At 40.9% G+C, this 12,485-nt stretch overlaps 1 protein-coding gene across 8 annotated transcripts in view; it reads right to left on the minus strand.

Annotated features, from left to right (window-relative positions):
* Window positions 1-12,485, minus strand: part of LOC105486643 (ERCC excision repair 6, chromatin remodeling factor) — an 85,283-nt gene that overhangs the window by 56,897 nt on the left and 15,901 nt on the right. For 2 of the 8 annotated variants that reach the window (XM_011749600.2, XM_011749599.2), the window contains one exon: window positions 4,465-6,377. The exons of the other annotated variants lie outside the window; for them this stretch is intronic. In XM_011749600.2, coding sequence (XP_011747902.2) covers window positions 4,589-6,377 — 1,789 coding nt within the window. In that variant the 3' untranslated portion in view covers window positions 4,465-4,588. Of the gene's footprint in view, window positions 1-4,464; window positions 6,378-12,485 lie in introns of those variants that run through there. 8 annotated transcript variants of the gene reach the window in all.

The raw sequence follows: 12,485 nt of genomic DNA on the forward strand, positions 1-12,485 counted from the left end.
GGAAAAGGAAGATACAGACAGAGAAGCATGGCTTGAAAATGGTCAAAAGGGGTCATCCAGAAATAGGTTCTGGAAACTTTCTGTTCTATCTCATTTAGAGCCTACCTCTTGCTGCATTTCCTACTCCTTCTACCCGTATGACTTTAAAGCACTGCTCCTAGCTCTGTCCACTGGATAAAAATGGTTAAGGTTCACTACAAAAAAATGACCCATAATGAGGGTGGCTGTAACATCAGATAAGTTCTTAATTTAGAATCTTATAACAAAAAAAAGATAAGGAGAAGGAAAGCTCATTATTTTGAACAATAAAAAGGTAAATAAATAAAATAAAAATTGTGTGATTTAAGTCTGAGCTCCATTTTTTGGGTTCATCACCAGCAGGTGACGGTAAGGAGCCTGGTTTCTGCACGCCAGCTGATGGGAAGAACCAGGAGCCCTGAGTTTGGTCCCAAGCTTCCCCAGGACCAGGTGGGAAAGGCTGGGCAAAAGAAGTACCTTCTTATGAAAGAATTCTTATGACGGGAAAAAAGTCTAGCCTTAAACTGTCTTTACATTACTAGGAAGGAAATAGTGTTTTTGATGTTCCTACTTTCATTTGTTTCTTTAATATATACATGTAAAAGTCACAGCTGCACCCAAATAAAACTAAGTGTGTTGTTCATCTTATTTTTTTCTTTTTCTTTTTTTTTTTGAGACAAAGTCTCACTCTGTCACCTCAGCCGGAGGGCACTGGCGTGATCTCAGCTCACTGCAACTCCCACTTTCCAGATTCAAGCAATCCTTGTGCCTCAGCCTCCAGACTAGCTAGGACTACAGGCGTGCACCACCATGTCCGGCTGATTTTTGTATTTTTTGGTGTAGATGGGGTTTTGCCATGTCGGCCAAGCTGGTCTCAAACTGACCTCAAGTGATCTGCCTGCCTTGCCTTCCAAAGTGCTAGGATTACAGGTGTTAGCCAACATTCCCGACCCATCAAGGCATTTTCTAACTCCTAAAGCCCCTGTCAGGCTCCAGTGGTGGCCACTAGAGGAGAACCCAGCAACAGACACAGATTTAAGATAACCACAGATAAGTGAAAACTAAATGTAGGCAAAAGAGGTGCATTACAGGCCTTTAACTAATAAGGGGAGGCCTGAACTTTAGAAAACATAATGTAACATTATTGAATCTGCCTCCTCCACCACAAAATGAGCCAAATAATGACTTTTTATGAGGACTAAATGAAATAATGTATGTACATTATACTTTTGAAACTACATAAATTTCAGATGCTATAACAGTTGGCAGATTACACAAAAAGATTGAGAAATTTTAATTAATTGCAGGTTAAATGGGAATAAAAAATAGCAAATGTCAAAACACCTATTGCAATCTTAGGCCAGCAGGAGCTCAGTTCAACCCCCAAGCATAGAAGACTGTCATGCCAGTTCACTCCATACTGGTCAGTCAAGATCGGCAGGACATTCCAGTCAGGACATCCTATCATCCAGGACAGCAAGGAGGCTGGAAATCAAGCCAAAAGAGAAGACACAGAAGAGGTACAAGAGAAGGATCTGGTACATCTACCTCAGAATACAACTGTGAGAAACCACACCGCAATCTTGACCTACCTACACTTAGAACCAAGGGGCATGTTGCCCGGTTTGTCCCCTAGACAGATGTCTGGTGCCCCCTAGTGTGTTCAAAGGAGAAATAATTATATTTCTTCCCAATATTGATACCGTACTTATATTTTTATAGACATTTTATCATTAAGTGGGCCTTAAGCTTATTTTTAAAAATGTATAAAAGGTACCAAAAGCATAACATCAATAAAACAAAATTTGTAACAGCTAACGATTTTGCTATGCTTATGACAGGTTGAACAGTCCTTATCCAAAATGCTTGGGACAAGAAGTATTTTGGATTTTGGAATATTTGTGTGTATACACAATGAGATATGTTGGGATGGGACCCAAGACTAAACGTGAATTCATTTATGTTTCATATTCATTCATTATGTTTCATAACTTATACACACAGACTGAAGGTAATGTTATACAACATTTTCTGCATGAAACAAAGTTTTGACTGTGTTTTGACTGAGACCCAACATATGAGGTCAAATATGGAATTTTCCACTTGTGGCATCAGGTTGCTAAAACATTTTCAGATTTTGGATTTTCAGACCAGGGATGTCAACCTGTGGTATCAATTGTTAAACTGCCTTTACTTGTGAAAGATCACATTTTCATATCAATATTTATACACCCTCCTTCATGGTTCTCACAGACCCTCATTTCAAGCATCTTACTGCCTTGGTGGAATCTCTGTCATAACTTTTAGCTAGTGGGCGTGTAACAAGAATAGCTAATATCTACTGAGTGCCTGATGTATGCCAAATATCTTACACATATCATCACCCATGAAGAAGGTACTGCTGTGATCCCCAACTTACCCCATCTTGTGAGTGGACACACAAGACCTCAGAGCTACTCGGCAAGGCTCTGGCACTCACTCCATGGCCCGTGGTGTCTAACCCGTATGCTATTTACTGCCTCCTTAAGGAAAGTCAGCTAGCTCTGGACAAGTTTTGTTTTGAGATTACATATATACCCATACATACATATTTTTTAATTGGGTCAGAAAACAAATAGTAATTATGACTGACAGTGATACTGGGCACTGGGCACTATTTTAAGTATTTCACATTTATTAATTCATTTAATCTTTACAACTTAATAAGGAAGATACTGTATGTATGAGTCCATTTTCACACTGCTATAAAGAAATACCCGAGACTGGGTAATTTATAAGGGAAAGAGGTTTAATTGACTCACAGTTCGGCATGGCTAGGGAGGCCTCAGGAAACGTACAATCATGGTGGAAGGTGAAGGGCACCTTCTTCACAAGGTGGCAGGAGGAAGTGAGTGCAAGCACAGGAAAAACTTCCACTTTTAAAACCATAAGCTCTCGTGAAAACTAACTGTCCTGAGAACAGCATGGAGGAAACTGCCCCCATTATCCAGTCACTTCCCATCAGGTTCCTCCCTTGACACATGGATTACAATTCAAGATGAGATTTGGGTGGGGACAGAAAGCCAAACCATATCAATACTATTGTTATTGTTATTCTCTCTTTTTTCTTTTTTTTTTTAACAGTCAAAGCAGACAGAGAGAAAGAAAGGAAGCTGTCCAAGATTACCAATGAGTTAAGGAAAAGATTCAAACCCAGATAATCAGGTTCTAGAGTCTATATTTCTATCTGTTACATAATACTGTCTTCAAAAAGTATTTTCCAAACTCCCTAGTACCACTGCTTTTCTCACAGTGCCAGCAGAAGGGTCCTCTTTAACTGCCACAGAACAAAAGCAATTGCACAAGAACAAACCAAATTCTAAAACTTCAAACCATATGTTGCCTTAAAAAAACATCAGGACTAAGGTTTAAAGAAGGGAAAGATTGCCTTCATTTTTGTACAATAACAAGATTCCTTCTCCACCTTTATACTGTGCAAGGTAAGTCAAAACTCACTTTTCACTACACCCCTGCAAACTTTTCCAAGTAACAGTAAAATCAGTGTAGCAGTTCTTCGAACTATACATAATCTAGGCTTAGCAATCATGTAATATACATTTTATACTAAACAAATCAATGTACACAACTGCCCATACCAACACACAAAAAGGACAGAATACACATTAATGGGAATTGTCAAATATTAGTAGCCCAAGATCATATTAATAAAACAAACATGCCGTCTCCAAAACTTCAAGGAAGTCACCTACCGTGGTGCTCAAATTTCAAAACAGACCTTATTGCTCTACTGTAATATTTTTATGTTGCAAGGGTCACTGTACACAGAGCAGTTTAAATCTGCACTGTCTGTAAGGAAAAAGCTGTGTATCACACAGTTAAATCATTCTTAATAGAGTGACATTTCAACCTCAGGATCATTCTCTACCTATTGCAATATCCATTTAAGAAATTCAACAACAGAGGCACAATGAGTACAATTTGATTTTTAAAAATATATTCAGGCACCAAGCTGGGTATTTAATATAGTTTGCATTCTGTAGTATGATAGGCTTTCTATTTCAGACAGCTAAGAATCCCTTACAGATTAGTCTAATTTGCTAAATTGAGACACTTGGTGTTTTACTTTTCTTATCTGCCTTTTTATGGTCTATCTGGGTAAACTTAATTGGCACATCTGAGCAGATGAAATACCCTCAGTTAGGAGTGCAGATCTCATGGAGTAAATTAAGACTGATGCAGACAATTATGCCCAGAGCCAAAAATGAAAGGTGTGTAGAGCAGGAAGCAAAATTAGTCTTCATTTGTGTCTCAGCTTTGTTATTTAAAAGAAGCCAATGTGCTCTCTAAGAAAACATCTTTAACCCATTTATGTCTAAGGTTACAATTTTTTGAATTTTTGCATTAAATTCATATATGTTACCTAGAAAAATTCAAGGAACAAAAATCTGAAGATAAAAAAAATTTATTATGTTCCATTGTTATGTGACGTTCCAAAATTGGAACACTAGGCAAAACCACTGTACATAATGTATAAAATTATGTTTCTTGTCTCAGGAGGTGGTGACACCTGCTATTCAGTGTGATATTCAACAGAACACTTCACATGTAAGGCAACATCACATTTTTCACATCGAAAAGTGGTGTTCTTATGACATTCAGCGCACCGCGTTTGCTTTCCCTGTTTGACTATCACATGATTTATGCCATCATAACGGGAGTCAATGTTACGCTTCTGAGGTCTTCCTTTTTGGCCAGGTTCTGGAGGATGACCATGGGTCTCCAGATAATGGCATACCACACGTCGACGAAACTCCAGAAAATCCACTGGTTTCTCATCATATGTTTTATGCAATTGCCAAGCATTTTGTAAGACCAATTCGAAACAGAACAAAAGAGGGCTTGAATACCATTTCTTTCCACGGATTGAGGCCCGATACTTATCAATGTTTTCATCAGCTCTGTCTACGCCTCCCATGAATTGGTTATACACTTTGATCATGTTTGGCTGCTGAACTTGGATCTTCTTTTTCAATTTCTGGGAATAACGACTGACAAGACACAGGGGATGGATACCAGCACCAGATGAGGCAACAGTGACAACACTGTTATCATTCCATCTGCAGACAATATTGCCTTTGCCATCAATTCGATAATCAAATGTGCCTCTTTCTTTTTTCTTTAAAGCTACATCTGATTCCAATGGAACTTTGTCAATGTGATCCTTTCTCACTGTACCTGTTGCCTGATGTCCCATTGAACTGAGCTTATCAAGAAGTGCAATACTGGTGAAAAAGTTATTGAATACAAAATGGTATCGTCCAGGGTGTGCCTCTGTAAGTGCCTCACTAAACTGAAGGACAAGTGACGCACCGACACCATATTCCTCATGTTTAGTATTTGGGTTTTTACCCTGATACGGCTGAAACCAGCAAATGTAGCCCAGACAGGTGGCACCACACCAAAACTTATAGCCAAACCGAATGGGCTTTCCCCGAATAAACTGTTTGCACCCATGACGACCAAAATAAGGAACCATGAATTCATCAAAGCTGAAATATGTTTCATTTGGAACAAATTTCATGCATCTCTCATTGAGTTTGCTTATGAGAGGTCGCAATTTGGAAAATTTGTCCACTGGATCCAAATCTGCATTGTCAGCAACATGCAAATTAGAAAATATAGTTTCAAATCGGTCACGTCTCATGGCAGCACTAACCAGTACATTATGCACATCCGTTCTTTGTTCCCAAAACATACGCCTTCTAGGAACTGAAACATAACCACTCAGAAAAATAATTCCCAGAAAACATTTGAATTCAGAGCTAGTCAAGCCAAGATGTACACCTTTACTGTCAGCATATAAGTTGGAGTACTTGACAATGAGTTCAATGACCTCGTCATCAAGAAAAAGTTCAAGAATTTCTGTGGGAGTTCTCATTTCGGTGAAGAAATCGTTTGGTGGTGCTGTAACTCTACCTGCTACGGGTTGTACAGTTAGGTCGGCTTTTTTCCATTTGCAAACAATTTTTGTCATTTTCCTCCTCCTTGATGGTGGAGGTTGCTGCACAGAAGACGTAGATGGAACTTCATCAGGAGAGTCATCTTTAGGTGCATATGAGGGATCATCTGAGTCAGACTCAGCATCAGAGCCATCTTGAATAAGATACGCAGCTGTGTGCAACAAAGAACCTGGCAGATTATTTATTGTTCCACCTTCTTCATCTCCTGATTCCTCATCAGAAACAGGTGCTGTAGCATTTTCAGGTGGTTGTATCACTATAGCACTTGCTTCTATGCTGTCATCTGTCTCTAAAAGGTCAGTTATTTCATGTAAACTTAGTGTTCGAGGCATCTTGGGACTAAAACGGAAAAAAGGTATTATTAGTCCTAGTGGTAGTGGTTTTGCCTAGTGTTCCAAAAATGGAACATGAAAAATGTCAAACCCATAACTAATGCAACAATAATACTTTCTGTATTTTCTTTTTACTGCACAATAGCATAACTAATAGAGAAGTTATTCTTTTAAAATTACTAGTATAGAATGTAGTGCAATAAAGTTATATGTACCTGTCTTTGGATACTTCCTCAAAAATGTTTCTGAAAACTCACATCACTTTTGACAAGCTCCCAGCATGCCAGTATCTGTAGCAGTAACTAACTCTGTGCACCACGTGATAACATGCACCCTCAGGAGGCAGACGTGTGAAAAATCAGACCTTGGCAATGACATTGAGCAGTAGGGTATAAATAACTCCCACATGCTTAGCGTTCCAATAATGGAACACTAGGCATAAATAGGTTTTAAGAGTGTAACTTTTTCTTTCAACTTATAGATTCCTAAAAAAAAAAGAACATGGGCATCGTTCGTTCTTTTTTTTTTTTTCTCCCAGGCTCAAGTGATCCACCCACCTCAGTCTCACGGGTAGCTGGGACTACAGGCGCACACCACCACACCCAGGTAACTTTTTCTACTTTTTGTAGAGGTGGGGTTTCACCATGTTGCCCAGGCTGGTCTCGAACTCTTGAGCTCAAGCAATCCTCCTGCCTTGGCCTCCAAAAGTCATGGGTTTACTGGTATGAGCCATTGTGCCCGGCCAGGCTTATTTCTTGAGAAAACTGAACTCTCAGAGAAGTTAAGAACATTCTTAAAATCATTATATTTAGGTTTCTGGGTAAAATCTCAAACTTTTACTAAATTCAGATTTTGGGAGAGTTTTGTTTTTTCTCTTTAATTTGGGCTTTAAAAAAAAAAAGGCACGATCAAATCAACCTCCATATTGTCAGCTGGCCTTTGCTGAAGCACAGCCTAAAATTGCTAAATCCTCATCGGGTACAAACCAGGATCCAAATTAAGGACAGACAGGACAATCCCAGTGCAAACAGGTGCTAGACAGAAGGAAGAGGTTCCCGGAAGACAATAAAATGGAAACAGGCTGGGAGGGTGGTGGTTCTCAGGGCACTGCCTTTAGAAGCATTTCAAGATAGGAATGGGACAATGGGGTGGAGTTGGCCCCCATCAAGTGGAGGGAGAAACCAGGCACTGAAGCAATGCTTGTCCGAGTCTGCTGCAGCAAAGCAAGCTGTGAGATCACTCTCATGTGTCCCAAACCACCTTTAGACCCCTTCTACTTCTCCAAGCCCTTCCACTGACTGCTACCTTGAGCAAATGACTTCATCTCTCTGGGCTCAAAGTCCTATCTCCTGGGTAGCTGTAAGGATTAAACAAATTAACCTATATAACAAGAAGAACCACAGGAACCACTAAGAGGTACGCATTCAAACATGTCAGCCATCATTGTTCTTGTGCACCACCCCTACCCCCGCCCCCACCCCCACTTAATGCCACCCGTGCTCAGGCCCTCAAGGCCTCAACGTTCCAAATCCACAAGACTCTCTTCATAACAGTCATCCTATTTGGCTTGACCCCTCAGCATCTGAAATGCTGAGAGCTCCCTCCTCAGAACAGTGGATGTGCACAACCCAACCCTCCCAAGCCAGGATCCAATGGGGCCCTGGCCACAGAGGCCCAGTGCTCAGGGGAAGGACAATGAAGAGTATTATCTTCACAGGAGATTACATCTCACAGACTATTAGAAGACATGCTGTAAGACTTACACAATGAATAGAATCTTTATCAGCCCTTTACATCTCAAAGTTACTCATATAAAAAAGGTAAAAAATAGGGCACAAGAAAAACCTTTAGGATCAAAAATGTATTAAAAACCAATTATACCAACAGACATCAAGACTACAGATTCAGGTTACACCAGATCATGAAGTAAATTCGATCCCCATCCACACCATACTTGCCAGGTCTTCCATACTCCTGAGCCATCTCCCTATATCCTCATCCAATTCCCAGACCACGGGCTTAGGTTTTTGGTTTGGTTTCCAGTCCAACGGAGGTGGGGCAGCTATGTGTTGATTCTTGGCACCACCCTGTGGTCATACCTAAATATTGCACCTTCTACTCAATCCCCCAAAGGGAAGGAAACACAAGTATGTAGAGGGCCCAGCCAACTTAAAATCTCAGCTCTACTTCACATTAAGACTGTGGGCAAGCCAATTAACTGGAGGGGCCATGATTATAACCATGTAAAGATGCTTATTCACAGAACCAAAGACTGGAATGACATGTAGAAAATAAAAACATAAAAAATAGAGGTCATTTTTTCATCTTAATATTATCATACTTTTACAATAAAAAACAGGGACTCATCAGAAGTGCTGAAAGGTGGCGAGGGAGCCTTCAAACCATTCAGAGGAACCAACTCAAATCCACTTCAGGCTGTGTGTTTAGCAGCTTAGCCCAATGCACCAGGTCACCTGAGGAGACTCAGGCACCGCCTACTGAAGAGTTCATTTCTGAACTCCCCACTGTGTTTCCCTGATCGGGGTGGGCACAGGTTGGGGATTTATCCCAGAGACAATTATTTGCTGGGTGTGGCCCAAAGTAGAGAAAAAAGCATTACATTCTCAAGCCTCAACATCCTTACCAACAATGCTTTCCAACTGCCTCAAAGCTCTCCTAAATGAGAATACAGTTATTTCTGAACAAGGGCCTGTGGACCATGAAGAATGTCACCAAGCTCCCCCCAGAGTCAGCGGGAGCTCAGCCAAAGCACAAGTGCAATGCCCAGCTCCTCCTGCCCCGCACCTGCCGCCTCGGACTCCCCAGGTTGAGCTTAGGCCCCTACCCACTGAAAGTGTTCCCCATGTGATTCTGACACACACACCCCACAAGAACTAGATGATCTATGACATATAGCATTTAGCTAAGGCTCCCTGCCAGGCCCTCCCCTGTGTACATACAACTGTGCAGGGCACATAAAAGAAGATTTTTGAGAAACTGATATACAAACTGCATTAACCAAAAGCTGCAGCCCCAAAAAGAAGAAATATGTAAGATTGACTTATTTCCATCCCTAGCTCCCAAACCTGATAGTGATCAGAGCCACCTGGGAACGTATTTTAAAAGTCCTGCCCGGTGACCCCATGCTAGACTTCCTGAGTCAGCATCTCCAGTGTTGGGGGCTCCCAGTGACACTGCATATTCAGTCTGTGGGTGGGGAAGCTTTGCTGTTGTCTGTGCTTGTTGCCAAGGAAGTAGTCTGTGAGGGCAACAACTTAAATAATAACCGCTGGCAGATGAAAACAGAGTAAGAGCTTGGGGGAATGAGTTTAAGTCAAATGATAAATGCTAACCCTAGTCCTGGCAGCAAGAAGAGACAAAAACATATCTGGAAGTGCATCTTCTCACTCAGGATGCAACCCATCTATGCCCACAGCCTGACCAAGCAGCGCTGACCACTGCTGGACAAAGAGGCAGGAGTCAGTGACATTTGTTTCCTATGGCAAGGTTGGCAACTACCTAGCATGAATGTTGCTAGTTCCCCACTGTGCGTATGATAGACATCACTAAGGAAATGCAGACTCTTTCCCAGCCCACCCAAAAAGGGCCTCGGAGCCCCCTGAATAGACTACCACTCCCCAGAAATCAGAGCTGGCTGGAGAGTGAAGCCCACCTGCCCTCCCTGTCCTCAGCCTCTCTGCATATTGTGGCATCACACCAACCTCCAAGGCAATCCAAATGAGAACCCTGAGGAAATAATGTGCCTCCAAAGCAAAGCAAATTCCTTCCCTTCTCAATGATGTACCTGGAGCTTAGGGGCAAATGTGTAACGTTGTTAATTGGGATAAGGGCCATATTAATATATCTGAGCTACCCAAAAAGACGAGGCCCTACACTGGATGAACTTCCTCCACAGTCTCTCCCAAATATCTCAATCTGAATTCATTATTCCCTTCACACTTGGTTAGGTCCTATTTGTGCCCAAGTCCATCAACAGACTGCAAATTTTTTGCCAGAAACCCTTGAAGCCAGTCCAAGGATGCAGACATGCATTCCTGACATGAAAGCAAAGATAAAGCTATGTGGGCTGACCTCGAATATGTCAACTGGGAAGTGAATCAACAACATGGAGGTAACAAGGACTGGGGACAAGCGCTCTGATCTTTATCACCCTGAAGGGGAAAGGTTCATACGAAATGTTTGGTCTTCTGGGCCACCCAGGGCTGTCTTGGCTGCACAGCCTGGACTAGGTAAGTAGCATGTAGATGCTCACCAGGAACCCACATCACTCAAACACTGAAGGTGTGTTAGTCCTATTAAATCTTTATTTGGCACCTGGAGCTCCCAGGCCCACAATGTGCAAAGCAGTAGTATATTTTAAGAAAGCAGTAGACCTGACAACCAACAGCCAATAGCAAATGGAAACTGTGGCAGCACAAAATTAAAATGAAAAAATAATGTATGTTTTATAAGACCTGTATATCATTGACCATAGAACCGACAGAACATTTACTTCTAAGCAATGGCTCATCCATCCTGTATGATATGAAATGGTATGAAAACCAGGGAACCCACTGAGGAGCTGGCCTCGAGATACAGTTCAGTGCAGAGGAGGAGGCAGGAGAAATACGTGGGAAGGGGGAATACACGGTTTGAAAAATGGTTAAAACTTCGAAGACTGAGCTGAGGGTCTGAGCCGAGGGTCTGAGCCAAATGAAGGAAAGCAGGATCCAAGGTGCGACTGCCCAGTTCCATAAAGAAGCTATGGAAAGGGCTTGACGGGAAATTCCTAGTACCAGCTAAAACAAAGGTACCTAGTTGGGGTGAACCTAGTGCCAGTGAAAGGCCGATGGCTCTCACGCTGAGAGAATAAAGAGGATGAGATATCCAGAAGTCACCCACTCTCACTTCCTAGAGTTGAAAAGAGCATTATAATTAACAGGCTATACCCTCAGTAAAAGGTGTTAAGTTCAGCTAAGGGTGCCTACCCTGAGAACTATTTCTAAATTCTAACCCCCCCAAAAAAACTAATTTTCTATGTTGTAAACTATATGACTTATTGTAATCATCCATCGTCAAACCATTGCTAAGACAAGCAACCCTAAAAGTCTTTTTGTTTCTCAAGGGAATAGCATTACCATTTCAATCAGTCTACGAAGATCAGCAATGAGTAACAAAATATAGAGAGACTGGCAGTTCTAATATGCTTCTCAATCCCGAGCATTTGATTTTCCTTTAACATCCCCCAATCCAGATAGCACCAAAGGAGACGTAATACAAATATTTCAATGTGGATATCTGCAGTTTAACAGCCTTAATAACTGTAGCTATAAAATGTTAAGAGCTATCGTATTTTGGTGGCAGTTAAGAGTTATTGATATTTCTGAAATTCATTTGAGATTTTACTGTAGCTTTAGCAAAATATTGGCTCTGGAAATAATAAATTGTTTTACAATCTTAACATTATTAAGAAAAACTTACTGCCATAAAATTAAACTAAACCCACATTTAAAATTCAGTCAAAATAAATTGCTCTTGATTAAAATACTGATATATTTTAAACATATTTAATATTGACCCAATTTAATTGGAAAAATATATATTGCTCCATTTATAATCAATATGTTGAGATTAACACTTTTATTAATTCCTTGCAGTAGTTAAGAAAAAGCCTGACACTGCTCACTGTTCAAGAGTACTGGGCAACATTCCTCAAACAACTTTACAGGTAATAAACATGCACAGAAACGAAAGCTGCACTGAGGGATGACGAATATATGCCAGCCCTCATCTGTGCATTATTACAGAAGGTGCTACTAGAATGTGAGTGCCACAACTCTAAAGAACAGGATTTAAGTCACAGGTCCTCAAATTACTGTTTAAAAGAATTCTGATGCATCCATTTTGGAAAGGTTATGGTGTCTGTAGTGTCTGGACAGGGGTTAATGAGCAGTTCTAAGTAACAAGAAAAAACACCAGGTCAACCTTCACTCACAAAGGCCAATAAATATAACCAACTAGGTCTCTTCACCTTGAGAAATAAGAAAAAACTGTTGAGGATTGGGAAAAAGCCATCCCACTATCAAGTATTTTAAAAGTAATAAAGTTCCTTGTT

The sequence above is a fragment of the Macaca nemestrina genome, chromosome 9 (genome assembly GCF_043159975.1).
Source record: "Macaca nemestrina isolate mMacNem1 chromosome 9, mMacNem.hap1, whole genome shotgun sequence".
Lineage (NCBI taxonomy): Eukaryota > Metazoa > Chordata > Mammalia > Primates > Cercopithecidae > Macaca > Macaca nemestrina.